The sequence below is a fragment of the Notamacropus eugenii genome, chromosome 1 (assembly GCF_028372415.1).
Source record: "Notamacropus eugenii isolate mMacEug1 chromosome 1, mMacEug1.pri_v2, whole genome shotgun sequence".
Classification (NCBI taxonomy): domain Eukaryota; kingdom Metazoa; phylum Chordata; class Mammalia; order Diprotodontia; family Macropodidae; genus Notamacropus; species Notamacropus eugenii.
In genome coordinates this window covers 697,857,387-697,875,598 of record NC_092872.1, presented here as the reverse complement: position 1 = coordinate 697,875,598, position 18,212 = coordinate 697,857,387, and the positions used below count along the sequence as shown (strand labels likewise).

Below are 18,212 nucleotides of genomic sequence, written 5' to 3'. Positions count from 1 at the left end.
CATAAATTTTAAAGGGACACCCAAAAGTCAGATGTGTGAGGTATAGTGTCTTTAAAGTTAGGTTAGTGCTTTTAAAAAGTCTTCATGAAATGAAAAGCATTTAAAGATTTAAAAATCACAATTGTAATATGCTGGTGTAAAAAACTAAATCTTTAAGATTCAGTAGAAAAATGACCAAATTTTCAGTGGCATATCTCAAACTTGGGAAGTTTCCTGCTCTTGCAAGTACATCTCCAAATTAAAGGGGAAGGGAGGAATGATAAGAAGGCACCAGTTTCAAAACAACTTGTAAAAACCATTCTTAATAGGCAAATGGCAGAGTGACTCATACTCATTCTTGGTTTGAGTCTTTGAAATAAAATAAAAATCAATTGATGATATTTAAAGTAATGTATTCCTACATTAAGAGAGCCGCTATGTGGAGAGCCACATCACAGCCTCCCCTCTTAACTTCCCTGTCTCCCCTGTTCCTCCTGCCTCCTCCCTCCTCTTACTTAAATAGGTCGAGGTCTTGAGGACACTCCTTCCACTAAGGTAGAATAACAGCTCACCTGTCATTTCTAGTCTCTAGGAGCTGCCCAGGGTGTTGAGAGAGCCTGGTTAGCTAGTTGATGATAGAGGCAGGACTTGAATCCAGGTCTTCTTGTCTCTATGACTTGCCTTCTGTGCCACTATATCATGTTGTTTTTCACAAGTGTTGTCATGAAAATATTTTTTTGAATGATCCCAATACTGAACATGACGTTGTTCGTTAAAGCTTAGCTTGAGGCATCTGTCAAGGTAAACCCTTTCAGAAGGACTGCTTCTATTGTGAGGTTTTCACTGTGAATATTCACCTTAGGATAGAATATAATGGATTAACCTGGCAATTCATAGGACAAAGCTCCACTTTCTGCTCCTTTAGAATTTAGCTCTAAGGAATTACCGTTCAGTTTTTTAAGTTTGAGGACATTGTTCAAGTGTTTAGTATTCTGATTGTCTATGTCTGAGACTTCCTTCTAAGATGGAGGTCATTTGGATTCTCAAAAACTCTGCCACAGAATGTGCAGGTCTGAGGTCTAGGCTTAGCAGATGCAGAGAAACCAGTCCCTTCCCAAAGGGTTGGCCATGACCAAGTGATAGTATCTTTAGCCACAGAAACTGATGGTGCCATCTACTAAAGTGTAAATGTACTCTGCCTTGTTGAAGAGTGACTATATACTTGCAGTCATGGAGCCCTTACATGTGGTAGTCTAATTGTTGTTTTATCTTTCATTATGTAATAAATCTTCTAAAATAAATGTCCTCAAGTTTGCAATAGTTTCTTACTATTTTTGGGAGGGAGTGAAGCCAAAATTACATTACCTACGAACACCTCTTTTTTCATAACAGAAAGTAATGGGTAAATGATTGTCTTATATACTTAATTTTACTTATACTTAATTTAGGAATTTGCTTTATTCCAGAAAGTGAAACTATTTTAAAATAGGTAAAGGTTGGTGATTTTACATCATGTTTCTGAGATTCCAGGTTTTGCATTTTGTTTAAAACTTTGTGAGAGGCCTTACTGAAATAATATAACAGATTGTTTTTCAATTAACTAGGTTTCTTATACATCTTGGTTTTTGGATGCTTTCAACTATGCTATTTTAAAGAAAATTGATGTGCTAAATCTCAGCATTGGTGGCCCAGACTTCATGGATCACCCTTTTGTTGACAAGGTTTGTAGAAAAACTACTGACAGTGGAAATTGCATTTAGACTATGATTCCTGCTGGTCTGTTGAAAACCATGCACTACTCCAGAAACGAACTACTGCTTACTGCTGTGTTTGGGTAGTTCGTTTCTGGAGTAGTGCATGGTTTTCAACAGATTATTAGTGTGGCTTTGTGAAGAAGGATAATGGATTCAATATATTCTACGTTTTAGAAGCAAGGGAAATAATGGTTCAGGAAAAGTTCATAGCATTTTGTTAAAATGCTCCCTTCCTTCCTTCCTTAAAACAAATTCCCAGTGCATTTTCCTGAGATTGTAACTGGAGAGGCAGCCTTGGGCTTCACGGGAAAGGAGCACATATTGAACTTGGGAGCCTTTCAGAAGGATTCCGTCTATGTTCTTGATTCTCTCCTTCCTGTCGGGGTGCCCTCTCCTTGTCTCACCTTCTTCATCCATCTGCTGAGAGTAGTGGTACTTTGACTTCACAACCTACAGAATGGCAGAGAAAACACTTATAAACTGCAGTGGGTAGAAGCCATTGTTTGTTGTCTGGTTCCCATTGGGAAGGGCTTCTCTTTGATTGTATTTTGTGTATGCACTAACATGCAAACCAGTATGATCTGGTAATTGGCTTATTTTTATTCTCAGTAGTCTCTTTGAGAAAATCCTTCTCTTTAGGAAGTGTCTTTAGGCCTATTATTCTCTAGAAAATTACACAGTTATTTAAAAAGGTATAATTCAATACTCAATGCTTTTTTTGGCTTTTTAGGTATGGGAATTGACAGCTAACAATGTAATCATGGTTTCTGCTATTGGCAATGATGGTCCACTCTATGGGTAAGCAGCTTAAAAAAGTATAGTGACTTCTCTCTCAGAAATTACTGTTGCTGATGTTTTGTCTTTGCAGATAATGGTGATTTATGTTGTCATTCAAATTCAGAGGCTCTTATTTAGTAGAAAAGGACTCCTTCCCTGTGTTATATTCCATTTGGTTCAATAACTGCATGTTTTGAAAACATGCCAGATTTAGATAGATAGAGTAAGTAGATTTTGGCTCAGACCCTAACTGCCACTGAATGAATATCTGGGGGCTTGAGGCAGTTTCCTTCACCTTTCTAGGTCTCTGTTTTCTCAAAGATTAATATGAATTATGGGTTCGAGTTCATGATTTCTAAGGTCCCTTCCAGCAATTAAATCCTATGAGCTATGTATACATTCGTATTTCCAAGAGTCCATATCATGAGAAAACCTTTTAAGGAGATCGTCTTGCGTGCCATTCAAAGACAGGTGCTCCATTTCTTGAATTTCCCTTTGTAACGAAGTAACATGAGGTCCCAATGTAAAAATGATATAAGCTGTCCAACTGTATGAAGAGGAAAGGAAAGAGCTGGTTGGTCAACGTGACTTGAGAAGGCAGGAGGGATTAGGTGGGGTGGACTTGAGTCTGGAGATGGAGGCTTTGGTGGGGCTGAGGTGAAAAAGGGGTGCACTGAGGCCATGGGGTTAGAAATAGAAGTTGTGAGGGTCATTCCAAGCAGAAGGATTAGCAGAGGTGGTGGCCTCAGGGCAGGAGAAACTTGGATAGAAACTAATGACTTGTTTGGTTTGGCTTTGAAGAGCCAGAAAGGAGGGAGCTGCTTGTAGTGTTTTTAGTCACATTACACTCATTGCTGAAGCAAAGGCCTCCTTCTGTAGTCAGTCCTAGAGAAAGACCCTCTTCTTTGTAGAAAGTTCTAAGGAACCCTTTCTTTGAATGTTCTGAATTGTCTTTGAGTAAAATCATGTGCTTCCTTTGTGTTTTTACTATAAGTGCTCTGTAAAAATACTTTCAGTGGATCCCACAACCTCCACTTTGCCCCATAATCTTTGCTTTCTGCTCTTAGTTCACTGTTAGGGTACCTTGGACCTTGAATGTGTAAGTATGGTTTCCTGGTAGACTGTAAAGTGGTAGCCCAAGTCTGCATCCTTAGTTACATGGTCCTAGTGGGGAAAGGCAAGGAGAGAAACATGAAGACCTTTTTTTCCCTTAGTTCTTTCTTCATTCAAAACTGAGATCAGGTGTCAGCTGGACTTGCTTTGGGTGGTGCCTTCAAAAGGATCCTTACCTACTATGTCTTCTACTCATCTAACCTGTCTTTCGCAATTGCTCTCCCTCCTGGTCTGTTTATTCATATTCTCTCCCTTCTTCTGGGTCTATCTCATGTGCTGTTGTCTATACTAACTCTTCCTCAGTTCTTCTGGATTATACTGATCTTACCTTTCTCTGAATTCTATTTTGTATTTTGTTCCTATTTATATTGCTGATAGTACACAATTTTTACTTCCAGGATACACGATTCAGTCTCTCCTCTCATGCAAATTGCAATTCCTTAGCAGTTTTTTAGTTTTTGTGAATTGATACATCCAGAAAAATTGTCAATTTTTTGTTTGCTTTTTAGTGACAAACGGCTTCAAACTTAGCTAGACTATTCCTTGGTCAGTCCATCCATTGCCAGGCCCATACCTGAAGGCTCTTCAATTTTGTTGTAGGATCTGCCAGAGCTTGTGTTTCACTGGTATGGTTTTTCAGATGAGAAGATCTTCATGCCATGATCCATGATGAACTTTAATGGAAGACCATGCCATTTAACCCCTTATTAAGTTCATTTGTATTTCATGTGTCTTACTGTCTAGTTAAGAGTGAGGAAAAAAACTCCTTGAATGCAAGGTTCATCTCTTATGTTTATCTTCTGGGCAGATGGCAAGTATTCACTAAGTACTTTGGTTAGTACAGTACTACTGGCAGTTACATGGTATAGTGGAACCTGGAAGACCCAAGTTCCAATCCAGCTTCTGACACTTCCTAGCTGTGGGCCAATTACTTGCCCTCTGTCTGCCTCAGTTTTTCCATGTGTTAAATGGAGATAGTTCTACCACCTGCCTCCCAGGGTTGTGATGAGGATAAAATTAGGTAACGTTTGTAAAGTGCATTGAAAACCTCAAAGTGCTTTATACATTCTTTTATGTGTATAGAGAATTAATATTGCTATTAATTATCATGATTATAGTGGTTACTACTAAGGAAAGCTCTGGTAAAGATCTGTTAGCATGTTTAACAGTAAATAGTTAAGTAGTCTCTTCTATATGAAGACTCTTTGTAGGATTTTATTTTAGTAAACAGTCAGTATAGATTTGAAATACTTTCTTAAAATTAGTGCCAGAAATGCTGATATTTTTATGTCATATAGATTGAATTATGGGTTTTGTCACTGTTATGAGACTACTTTTTTGATAGCAAGGTGTAGAAATGGAAGTTTACTGTCCATTTCACAACTTTTGCCCTATTGCCAGACTGTTAGAGCCAAGTATTGGGTACTTTTATCTCTTTTTTGTACATTCAGTTCCACAGTCTGAGGTTTTGTTGCATTTTTTTTTAGCTTGTTTGGGTGTCAGTATTGAATTGGAAAGAGATGACATGACTGACTTATAGAATCTTTGCTCTTAGTAGTTCAGGATGTCTTAGAAGTGAATAATCAATGCTCTTCAGCCTCACAGTTTGCTGTGGAACAAAGGGGTCACACATGGTACAGCGTTCCCAGTGTGACTTGAATCATATTAAAATATAATTGGGAAATGTTTAACAAAATAAAAATAAAAAAAACATAGATAACATGACATTTTAAAACTAAGTCAGTGTGACCTGCAGGATCCTTATGTATGGAATTGTGGCCCCATTTCTCTTTGAGTTTGACACCCTGCTGTGTGTGGTGAGTCCACTGACATAAATCCTGATAACTCTTGAGCACTTTCTCTGTTCTTGCCGTGAGGGAAACAAGGAGGAAAAGTTAGTTGAAAAGCAAATAAAAATGCACAGCAGATGATGCAGACAGGGTGATTCGGACAGGTTGTACAGTTCAGAGGTGGGGGAGGTTAGGGTTGGGCTGGTGTGGGAGAGGCAGAAGGTGGAGGGGAACAAGGGGGGGCATTCTTGCTGAGAACAAGAGCACAGCCTAGGAGGGGGATGAGGGTGGTGTGCTTGGGACATGAAAGGATGTGTTTACAGGCAGCGATCCATCAGAGGTGGAGAGGGTGTCACAGAATGAATGCGGCGAAACATTAGACATTTTAGATTGGAACTTGCTGTTACTGAGATTATTCATGGCTGTTTTTGTCTCTCCTCCTTACTTGTTTTTGTGTCACAATTTAGCACTCTCAATAACCCTGCTGATCAGATGGATGTGATAGGAGTAGGCGGAATTGACTTTGAAGATAATATAGCTCGCTTTTCATCCAGGGGGATGACTACCTGGGTAAGCCTTTTTTTATTTTGAGTATCATTTGAAAAACTGTTCATGTTGCTTGAGAGCCTTGGAGCTTCTTGATAGGTTTAAGTAGACAAGTAGGAGGCAGAGCCCATATTCCAGAGCCAGGGCAACAGGTAGACCATTTTTTCCCTGGGTTTGAAGTCAAAAGGTTACTGCTGTCTGCTGAAAAGAAGACAGCAGGCTTATTGGCTTGACTCATGGATGCACTCGTGACTGAAAGTGGAGTGCTCTCTTTACCGTTGGGTGGAATGGTGTTAACATTGATCTGCAAATGGGAGCAGAAGGGTGTGCTTGCTCAAGGGTAAAAGAAACTCTAAAGAGGTGAGATGTAAGTAGAAGGCCATGTGAATTGGGGCAACTCACAGAGCTCAGTAATATATAACATGTAGCATATGTAAGCTCAGTAATATGTAACAACAGCAAAAGCTTGTTGTTGTGTTAGAATAGTTGGAGTGATGCTCATCATCTGTAGAGGAGCTCAGTCAGGCCACGCTTCATTCAGGGCACATTTATCAGGAATCTGCTGGGGTTGGAGGGCGGGGAGAACCCCATGCAGAGCAGTGTGCCAGACACTAGGGGAAATGTGACTTGGTCTCCTTCCTTGAGTTAATAATTCATCATAGGTGATAAAGATCTCTACAGATCCTTGTGACAAGAATTTGAATATGATCAGGAAAGTCAGTGATGGCATAGTACAGAGAGAGCTAGACTTGGGGTCAGAGAGAACTAGGCTCAGGTACTGCCCCTGACTCTTTGTGATCATAGGTGGGTCACTTAATCTCTCATTGCCTCCAAGCAAACTCTTTAAGGACTCTTAAGTTACATATGAGTTGCCATTCTACATCAAGAATTTCCACACTAGGAGTTCCCCATACCAGTGAAATCACAGGGTTCGACTTCTCCTACCCCCAATATATCCAAAAGAAAAGTGCCAAAAGAGCAAACTTGGAGTGCTGTTACCCACAAGACAGGGGTGTGCTGCACACTGCCCTGTCCCCTTGGACAGGTCTGGAGCTGCTCTGGGCTTATTTTTCATCACCCGTAACATTAAGGAGCAGGAATAGGGGACTTTTAAGCTCCTTTTCCAGTTCTCAATCTATGCTCAATTGGTGTCCATTTAGGGAGTGATCATTTATCTGTTGTGCCAGTGTATAGTTGTGATAGGTGGATGAGAAATTCTTTTTATTTTATTTTTTTAATTCACAGGAACTCCCAGGAGGTTATGGTCGAGTGAAACCAGACATTGTCACTTATGGTTCTGGAGTGAGAGGCTCTGGTGTAAAGGGTGGCTGCCGATCTCTCTCAGGAACAAGTGTTGCCTCCCCAGTGGTAGCAGGTGCTGTCACTTTGCTCGTGAGGTGAGTATCAGTGGAATAAAAATTCTGAAATAAGTTGATAATGCCCTATGAATGATTCAGCATTAGCGCCTCCCCCCCTGCCCAGAAAAAAAGCTAGGTGCCGACAGACCAAGGTGAACTTTGTAAATATGTCCAGAAAGATATACGTTAGGTAGAGAATTAGACGAAGACAATTCTCTTTCTGCTTCCCTCCTGTTCTTGGAGTTTTGTTTCCTAATCTTAAGATTGGATGGGTCAGCAATCGGCAGGAGGCATTTGACCAAAGGGAGGATTGATTGGTCATAAGTTTGTGTTTCACACCCATTTCTGAGATGTAGGAGCATGTCAGGGGTGCCTGTTATACTTATTTATTTGTAGAGTTTTCTTTTTTGTTTGTTTTGAGAGACTTTCCTAGTCTTGTAGAATCATAAGCTTTTAAACTGTGGCACTCTAACTTCTCTTCTCCATACAGGTGCTCTTTAGGTAATATTTAGAGCTGTGGAAGGATAAAAGACAGTTCACTTTCAGTGCCATTTGATTTTGAGCCCCCACCCAGCTGAGTCACTGATCATTATCAAGTTAGAACATTTAGATGTTCAGACACTTGAATTTCTTAGAGGAGAGTGTGGTCTTATTGGTTGTGCTACACTTAAGTACTTTTGCATTGAACAGAAAGTTGTCAGCTGTTTCCAAGGTTCCAGGCACACTCCACTTAGATTTAGGGCCCAAGAAATATCTGCTAGGCTCTTAGGATCTTAAGATCCAGCTGTTTATCACAGATTTGCTTACTTGGGCTAAGTAGGACAAGTCTGATTGTAGTTTTTCCACTGAGAGAAAACAGTAAGTGAATATGTATGTGATTTTCCAGTACTGTCCAGAAGCGTGAAATGGTGAATCCAGCAAGTATGAAGCAGGCCTTGATTGCATCAGCACGACGCCTTCCTGGGGTCAATATGTTTGAGCAGGGACATGGCAAACTGGACCTTCTGAGAGCTTATCAGATCCTCAATAGCTATAAACCACAGGCAAGGTTGGTTTCCCTTCTTCCAAAATTAAGCATGTGTGGATGATGGACAGTATGTCTTTTTTTGTTGTACATACACAACACACACACACACACACACACACACACACACACACTCACACTGTCTCTCTTTCTCTTTCACACTCTACCCCCCAATATTTGTGATCAGATGACATCTTAGACACTCAAGAAACTTTGGAGCTGATGATTAAAAGGCAGTGGGTGACAGGCAACTTTTACTGTATGTGAATAAATAGTTGGTTTTATTTTTGAAATTTAAGTGGTTTAAAAATAGTGATTTTTTTATATACTACTATTTTAAAGTGAATTCTTTTGCAGGGAGTACAAGTGTACTCATTGTTTCTAAACCTTTTTTTATTTAGAACAGTTAACTTTTGTCAAAATGGTCTAGTAAAAGAATATTTTTGATCAATCTTGGGAGAGTAGGTGTAACTTTTTACAAAAGCTTCATTTATTTTCAAGAATTTGTGAGGTGGTACTTTGATTCTGTCAGTAGTGAAGGTAAGGCCACCTCATAGTTGCCTTTTAAGTTATATGGGTTAGCTTTCATGGGTGCTGTTTAGAAATGATGGTAGATAAGTCATTGATTCATTCTGAAAGTTAAAAAGGAAATGAAGGGGGTGGCAGCTAGGTGTGGCCATAGTGCATAGAGTACCAACCCTGAATCAGGAGGACTTGAGTTCAGATCTGGCCTGAGACACAATAACTATGTGACCTTGGCCAAATCACTTAACCTTGATTGCCTTAAAAAAAAAAAAAAAGAAATACAAACAGTGTTCATTTGTTTTCCTTTCTGTGTTTTGTTTTTTTTTTAAACTCTTAATAGTCAGTGAGCACTCATTAGACACTTAAACGTGTGCTGGGCACTCTGCTAAGTGCTTGGGATGCAAGCTGCCCTCAAGCAGCTGAGTTTTGAAGGGAGGAAACTGGAAAGTATGGGTGAGGAGGCAGTGTGGTCAGTGTGGAGTCAGGAAGATCCGGTTTACCTGCTAACACATCCTGGCAAATCATGTACTTTCTACAACTCTGAGTTACTAGCATTGCTAGTCTGCCACAGTGGAGGATATGTCTAGCCTAGGAATGCTATATGCCATGAGATCATGGAACTAGAACTCCCTGACCCCTTCTGTCAAATGAAAAGAATGATTGTTTTCTTAGTACATTAATAACTAGTTTTCTACATGGACCCAAAGTTTGGGTTTTTTGTGTGTTTTGGTTTTTTTTGTTGTTGTTGTTCCACTTCTCTTCATTCAAAGCCCAGACTCTTTAGGATGTTTCTGATCTTGCCCAAAGAATTCACCCCACTTAGCCCATTGTAACTAGGTGGAATTCTTATCCACCATTGTTCATTGACTGGGTGGAAAATAGATTCTTTTGTATAGATTGCTGGAGGCAGGATGATCTAAGAGTAATGACATGATCACTGTAACATCACCCAGTTGTTCATTAGAATAAGTCCACCTCTGTTATAATATTCAATCTAATAATCTATAATCTTTCATTAATTGTTAACTAGTCATGAGTTGATTTTTATCCATCACAGACAACCCCTTTTCCAAAGGTATTTAACTGTTCAATGGTCTCCAAGGTTCATCTTTGGTTTTCGAGAAAACCACTGACCTCAATTCATTATTTGCTAGCCAGAACGAATAAATTGATTATTAATTGCCCAGAAACTGTGTCTTTTGGACTTCTCATTTGTCTCAAATCTTAATAGTGTGTTGTTTGTTTTCAGTCTGAGTCCCAGCTACATAGACCTGACTGAGTGCCCATACATGTGGCCTTACTGCTCCCAGCCCATCTACTATGGAGGGATGCCAACCATAGTCAATGTCACCATCCTTAATGGAATGGGTGTCACTGGGAGGATTGTAGACAAGGTAAGTTCCTTTCTCTGTTTTGACTGTGACTTGATCTACCAAGCAGCTGTGTGAATTAGGTTCTGCTGATGGGGTTTAATTCTTGGTAAGAGTACTAACAAGCTATTAGTGCTCTTTCCTGATAATTGTGGGCTTTATGCTTGATTCAGTGAATCATACTCTGCTTTCCATTGTTACAATCCAATAGCAGGAGCATGTAATGCTTTTCACTGCTGTCCAACTGCTCCCAAATGCACACATCTGCCATTTCCTCAATTAGATTGTAACGGCAAGGACAGACCCTTTTCATCTCTCTACCCCCAGGACTCAGTTCAGGCGCATGAACATGGTATGCCCTTCGTAATCTTTTCTTGATTGGCTGTTCCAAGTCTTGGCCGTTTGATGAATGTATTCTAGGTAGTCAGCACTGATACCTCACTGGTTCACTTTGGCATGTCAGTGACTTTAGGCTCTCACTGGCCATACCAGCTGTGTTCAAGCTTGTTCCCACCTGGTGCCTGTACTTGGCAAAGGGCTGTTTGTCCATGACACGAGGATCAGCCTGACTGAGTCTGAGAAGCTCATTATGAAGAGGTTGACTGAAGGCTTATGAAACTGTTGGTCATAGCAGCTCTTGAAGATCATCTCTTAATTCATAAAGACACTCTCCAGTTATAGGTCCTTAACTATTCTCAGAAGAGTAAAAAGCATGTTAGAAAAATGAAATTAAGCATGAGGAGGAAAACATTCAAAAGTCTAATCACCCAAGCATCTCACATCATGCAACAAGATAAACTCCACCAGGATGTTTCACTTGGATATAAAAGGTCACATTGTAAACAAATCAGAGGATTAAGGGAAGATGTCCTTTCCTATCTGTGAATAAGGGAAGAATTCATGACCATCCCAGGGATAGTGAGGAGGAATACAAAAGATTAAAATGGGCAACTTTGATTACATAAAATTAGAAACTTTCCTACAAGCAAAACTAACATAGCTAAAATTAGAAGGAAATAACTGTACTGAGAGAATTTTTACAATAAATTTTTCCAATAGAGGTCTTTCGTTTCCAAGATAAAAGTCAGTTCATTATAAGAGTAAAAACCCTTTGCCAATTGATAAATGGGCAATAAGCTTTGAACAGGCAGTTTTCTGAAGAAGGTATTCAAGCTATGAACAGGCATATGAAAGAATGCTCCAAATCACTAATAATTAGAGAAATAAAAATTAAAGCAATGATGTAGTTCAACCTGATACCTGTCAGACTGTCAAAGATGACAAAAACATAAAATGACAAAGGTTGAAGGGGGCATGGGAAAATGGGCCCGCTAATGCTGCTGTAGCTTGAATGGTGGATTTGTTCAGCTTTTCTGGGGAGCCGTTTGCAAGTGTGCCTCCAGATCACCACTGTGTATATATATCCTTTGACCTGGCAGTATTTCTTCTATAACTATGACCCCAAAGAGATCAAAGACAGAGGAAAAGGATCTATATGTACAAAAAATGTTTGTAGTGGCCCTTTTTTTATAGTGACAAAGAACAGAGCCCATCACTTGGGAAAGGCTGCACAAATTATGATATGTGAGTATGATGTAATATTGTTGTGCTGTAAGAAATGATGAAAGGACAATTTCAGAGAAAACTGGGAAGACTTGTATGAACTGATGCAGAGAGAAGTAAGCAGAAGCCAGAGAACAATTTATATAATAATCTATATAATAACTTGTTTGTAAAGACAAACAACTTGGAAAAACATAAACACTGATTAATGATTAATTCCACCAGTTCCAAAGGATCCATGTTGACATAGAGGAGATGGACTCAGAATGTAGAATAAGATATACATTTTTTGGACATGGCCAATGCAGGAATTTGTTTTTCTTGGCTGTTCTGATGTTTCAAGGATTTTTTTTTGCCTTTTTTCTTTTCAAGGGAGAATGGGCTGAGGAGGTGAGAGGGAAAGAGAACAAATATGTGACAACTGGAAAAAAAAAGTATAAAAGTCTTTTTTTAAGAAGGAAAAAAATAGGGTCAAATTAAAGTTAATTCATCTTTCCCCAAGTTCTTTCCCTCGTGTTCTTCCTTTGCTGTTTCCCTGTAGACTTTTATGGGAATCAAAGAGCAGTGTGTTAAACTTAGATATCTTCATTATTTTCAAAAGCCCATTACAGCTGGGTGGCCCAGTGGATAGAGCGCTGGTTCTGAAGTCAGGAAGATCTGAATTCAAATGAGGCCTTAGACACTTACTAGTTGTATGACCTTGGACAAGGCACTTAAACACTGATTGCCTCAGTTTCCTACCTCCCTGGATCAAATGAAAGAATGTTTATACAGTTTTTGGCAAACTTTCTGGCATGTAGTAGGCATTAACAAATGCTTGTTTCCTTCCTTCCTATACAAGTAGAGCTTCCCCCCTCCTCTTCAGAAAAAATAAGAATAGTTACATGCTGAAGAATCTTTCCCTGAGTTATCTGAAGATAGCCCATGTGCTAATCTTTAGGCCTTTCTAGTTGGTAATGTGTCACAGGACCCTGCTGGGTACCATGAGGAGCTGTCTTGGTGTGAGATTGCCACCAGCCTAGGAATAGATCCTGTGTCACCAATTTTCAGATCCTCTTAATTTTTAAAAGGTATCAGTTTTCCCTCTGATCTTCCCTGAAAAAGGAAAAATCAGAGGGTGGATTTTTTTAGTTAAGTTAGGAATTTGAGTTCATTTCACCTATCTGTGTGTAAAATGTTCCCCTTAAGAACTTCACCTTAACCATTATTCTTTCTCTTCCATTCTCCAGCCTGATTGGCAACCCTATTTACCACAGAATGGAGATAATATTGAAGTTGCCTTTGCCTACTCCTCAGTGCTGTGGCCTTGGTCGGGGTATCTCGCCATCTCCATTTCTGTAACAAAGAAAGCAGCCTCTTGGGAAGGCATCGCCCAGGGCCATGTCATGATCACAGTATCCTCCCCTGCAGATATTGAGGTAAGTTTTAGACACTTAATAGTTCATCCTAAAAGGGGTGAGGATTCTTAAAAAAATTTTTTATATTTTCCTGATTGAAAATGGCAAGGCAGAGTAATGTCTAAGTGGTGGATTTAAAATGGAATAGACATAACTGGGCTTGTAGGCCATGGAATTTGAGACTTGAAGGTTTCTAGAGCTTTAGAAAATTTTACATAACTTTAGAAAGTTAAATTGACAAGTAGTAAGCTGCCCTATAATGACTTTTTTTCAGCCTATCCCTAACTATGATGGGGCTGCAGATATGTTAAATTAAACATAAAGTCCAAGCCCTGAGTGCAAAGTGTTTTCCATGGAATTAACTAGAGCAATGACCCAAGTGCTCTGGTTTGAGTTGTGTTGGACACTGTCTTCAGAATTTTGGGGTTAAATTGGAAAATCACAGTGAAGTTCCACTGAGTTATAACTGTTATAACCAGTAAAATTTCATTCTCTCTTCTTGGAAAAGGTTATCTTAGGCTTCTTTCTCTTTTCAGTCTAAAAATGGTGCAGAGCAGGTATCAACAGTGAAGCTGCCAATTAAGGTGAAGATCATTCCTACTCCTCCCCGAAGCAAGAGAGTCCTCTGGGATCAGTATCACAATCTCCGCTATCCACCAGGATACTTCCCCAGGGATAATCTGAGAATGAAAAATGACCCCTTGGACTGGTAGGTGTCTGCCAAGTAGAAGCACAGGTGGAGGGTCTTACTGACTCCAGTCCTGTAATCTGCTTTATTTTCTGTAGTTACTGTTCTGACTTCAAGAGGTGACATATCCTGGCTGTCCCAGTGGTTAGGACTGACATAGATTGGGGGTGTCACACAGGATCTCAGATTACATTTCTTTTGTCAGCTCTTGTGCTGTTTTAAGTGGAATCCTCAGCTTGGTGGTAGGAGAGAGGGAGAAACTGGTGTTACTTCCTGCCATTTAAAAGCTGTCCATGCAATTTATATGAATATCTTTCATCAGTGGGCAACTCTTTGTTCTTTCAAAGCAAAAATAGGGAGAAACTCAGGCAGACAGAGGCAGAGAGAGAGAAGGAGAAAAAAAGCAGAGAGAAAGGGAAAAGGTAGAGGGGAGAGGGAAGGAGAGAGAGAAGGAAGGAAAATGAAGGGGGAGAGGAAAAGGGTAGGAGGAGAAAGAATATGTGTGTTTTGTTAGAAAAATGTTTTTTGGAATCTGGGAAATGGAAAGTTCTGAATGAGAAAAGGTCTCTGAGTACAGACAGTAAACCTCAGGTTAATATCCATAGGAATCAGCAAATATAAAATTGTACCTCATTGATCATTTTGACATCAACTTAATGGTTTTTAACTTGTCTTTACTAAGAGCTTGATCAAACAAATGTCCTTTAAATAAAGAGAAAACACAAACCCAGTTGTCAATACACCCGACTTTGGTTTGATGATAATGGAGACCGTTATAGAGCAGGATGGCGAGGTTTTCCTTTGATGTTTAATTAACAGTAATTTAATGATGTTGGTGACTTAGCTGTCCAAAAATGAACTTTGATTTTCATTGTTAACACAAAATGTGATTGAAGAGCTTACAACTTTCATGTAGCAGGAAAGTTCTTTAGTCTCTGTTTCTCTCTTAGAGACAGATTATAAATGATACCTCCCTGTTTGCAAAGAAAGAAGAATTCAGAATGTGGTTGTCATTTTAATGACAATTTCAATTGAATTTTGAACACAATTCCATCTCCTCCTGATGGAAAGTTCATACTGTCCTTGAACTGAATATTAAAGATCTTATTTCAGAAAGTTCTCATGGTATTCCTGTTTTTCTTTGAATCCTCATACTCATGTTGACTATCAAAAATCCGAATAAAAGAATTCCTACTCTGTGGATTTTACAGGGTTTGGAGCTGCTTTTGTCGCACCTGCTACTATCCTGTGGACTCTTTGGCTTTTCTTGTTTTGCAGTCTTAATGGTCTGTCCTTTACTTGAAGTACCAGTCTTCTGCAACATTCCCAAATAGTGGCCTTTGAGCCATCCGATGAGCCACCCATCCCTATAGGTAGGATGAGAGGAAACTGCTGAGGGGAATTGTAGACCCTTTGATCTGATACTTGGGAGCAATAGCAGCTATCATGCCTTCTGGCCCTGGAGCCCTTGGGACTGAGCGCTGGACAGAGGGCACCCAGCTCAGCCCACTCTCCATTGTACCTCCATGATGCCCTGCTGCTTCTGCCTCTGCAGCTTCCTTTTGTGTTGTCTCCCCTTCTTGGACTGTAAGCTTCTGGAGGACAGGGACTGGCTTTCTTTTTCTTCTTTATATTCCCTTCCTTCCCCCCCCCACCCGGTTAGCATTGTTAGTAAATGTTTATTGACTATTAATGTTAATAACTAGCATTTATATCATGCTTTAAGGTTGGTAAAATGCTTCATACAGGTTTTCTTCTTTGGTTCTCCAGCTGATCTTTATCACTGTCTTCCCAAGGGAAAGGGAAGGAAACTAGAATCTCTGGGTGTAGTATTCTACATGTGTTACATTGTAGTATTTTAACAAAATAATGCTTAATGTATGTTACATAGTAACAGAGATATATTGTGCTCTCATGGATCTGTGTCTCACTGACATTCATTGGTCAGATTGCAGCCCCTTCCTTTCTTCTGTGCAGGTATTGCCAGAAATCTACATGGCTTTTCCCTGTCCTGTTAGGGGTGTCTGGCTATTACTGAGTGTTTATAGATGTACAATGCACATGGAGATTTGTGAAGCCTAGTGGGGAAGGACCGGGGTAGGCTTCTCTCTTCATACTGGACAACCAGGCTCTGTCTGGCACAAGTGACTCCCCAGTGTTCCTTCTGCCCTCTGCGTTTCTTGTTATGTAACATTCTTCTGTTAGTCTTCTGTGTCTAGCTCAGAGAAGACTTATAGGGGACACAATCTCTGACTTAAAATATTTGAAGAATTATCATGTAGAATAGATGTTAGGTTCATTCTGTTTGGCTCCTTGGGAGACAGCTAGGACTGGGGAATTGGAGCGAGGCACATTTGGGCTCTCATGAAGATCTTCTGAACTACTAAAGCTGTGTCAAAGTAGAATACACTGCCCCATGAGGGGATTTATGCAAGGACTTGAAATAGAGTACTTCGGAGATCCTTTACAGTTCTGAAATTATGTGCTCCTGGGACATTGGCATGGCCTGGTCAGGGTTCTGTTCAAGAAATAACATAAAGCTTTAATCATATTAAAGAACGTGATGGTTGATTGATTTTTTGTGGATGCAGTTTGATCAAAGGCGGTTGCTTTATTTTCTGCAGGAATGGGGACCACATACACACCAACTTCAGGGACATGTACCAGCATCTGAGAAGCATGGGCTATTTTGTGGAAGTCCTTGGCTCACCCTTCACATGCTTTGATGCCAGTCAGTATGGTGAGTATGAACAAGTCTTTTTCTCATTTTCATTCTGCCTCATTTGAAAGTTTGTTAAATTTATTAAAAGTCAACCATAATTAAAAGTAAGATATGACAATAACTCACAGATGATATTTTACATGAGTTATTTCACTTGCCCCCCACAACACTCCTGTGAAGTACGTAGTACAAGTTTAATTATCAGGATCATACAGTCAGTGAAGAAAGGGCCAATTAAAGAATTGAAGTGATGTGCCCAAGTCATGTGACTAATCAGGAGCAGTCTGTGGACTCTGGCCAGGTTGCTGTCCAGCATTCCCAGGGATCTCTTAATTGATAAACTTTATTCTCCTCTTCATCGACTTTCCGCAGCCTCTGACACCGTTGATGGCCTCCTCCTGCATCCTTGGGCGGTTCTCTCTTGGCCCTCCTCCATCTCTAGTGGATCTTTATCCACATCATGCCCACTAGCCCTGGGGCCCTCTGGAGCTCTACCCTGAACCTTCTTCTCTTCTCTCTCCATCATTTGGTGTTCTTCTCAGCTCAGCTCAGTTACTGTCTATGTAGGTGATCCCCACACCCTTACCTGCAGATCTAGGCTTTGTCCTTGTCTAGTTCTAGTCTTGCACTACTGAGTACATTTGATGTGCTGGGCCATCTCCAGTCGTCCTGATAATCAGTCTTGCCACTGGACTCAGATGGCTCTGGAGGAGAAAGTGAGGCTGGTGGCCTCCCTCACTCAAATCCAATTCATTTGCAAGTCATAGCATCTTCTTCTTGAAGTCATGGTCCTCTTCAGTGTTGGAACCGGATGCCCTGTAGGCACCTTAAACGTTTTATATCCAAAACAGAACTCATTATCTTTTCTCCAGCACTCTCTTCTGAGCTTCCCTGTTACTTCCTAGGGCACTGGCATTCTCTCATTAGTACCATCCTTGACCTTTTCCTCTCATCCCACATATGTACTCGGTTGTTCAATCCTGTCACTTCTCCCTCCATTCTTTTACATATACCCCCTGCCTCCTCTCACACAGCTCTGATTCTGGTATAGATTTTTTTATTTTTATCACCTCTTGCCCAGTCTGTTGCAGCAGCCATCTCATGCCTTTCACTGCAATTGTTCTTCCACTCAGCCGACAGTGATGTTCCTGAAGTGCGAGTCTGACTGTGTGATTTCGTTCCCCTGCTCCCTGTTGCCTTGTAGCACTGTAAAGTTGTTTGACTTTTACAGCCTGGATCTTTCCTGCCTTTTCATTGCTCTCACCACAAATTCTAAGATCCAGCCATGCTGACTGACTTGATATTTCTCATCCACAAGGAATGCTCTGTTGTTTCTGTTACTTTTCATGGGCTACTCCCCAATACCTGGAATACTCTCCCTCTTCAGCTCCACGTCCAGGGATCTCCACCGCGGGCTGTCCCCTGTCCCTGCAGCATCTGGCTGGCACATATTTGTCATTTAATAAATGCTTGGGTTGATTAATTGTGACTCTGACTTCTTAGCCCTTTGCACGCTACCCAGCTGCCTACCCGGTACTCCAAGTAGAATGTTCCAACGTGCTCCCCTATTACAGAGCATTCATTACACCATTCTTCAAAAAATGTG

General features: G+C 40.3%; 1 protein-coding gene across 2 annotated transcripts in view; it reads left to right on the top strand.

The window, feature by feature from the left end:
* The window catches only part of MBTPS1 (membrane bound transcription factor peptidase, site 1), a 61,877-nt gene that overhangs the window by 24,143 nt on the left and 19,522 nt on the right, over window positions 1-18,212 (top strand). For both annotated transcript variants that reach the window (XM_072636177.1, XM_072636178.1), the window contains exons 7-15: window positions 1,584-1,700; window positions 2,464-2,531; window positions 5,881-5,983; window positions 7,205-7,356; window positions 8,204-8,365; window positions 10,116-10,260; window positions 13,029-13,217; window positions 13,733-13,905; window positions 16,509-16,624. In XM_072636177.1, the coding sequence (XP_072492278.1) occupies window positions 1,584-1,700; window positions 2,464-2,531; window positions 5,881-5,983; window positions 7,205-7,356; window positions 8,204-8,365; window positions 10,116-10,260; window positions 13,029-13,217; window positions 13,733-13,905; window positions 16,509-16,624 (1,225 nt within the window). The remainder of the gene's footprint in view (window positions 1-1,583; window positions 1,701-2,463; window positions 2,532-5,880; window positions 5,984-7,204; window positions 7,357-8,203; window positions 8,366-10,115; window positions 10,261-13,028; window positions 13,218-13,732; window positions 13,906-16,508; window positions 16,625-18,212) is intronic.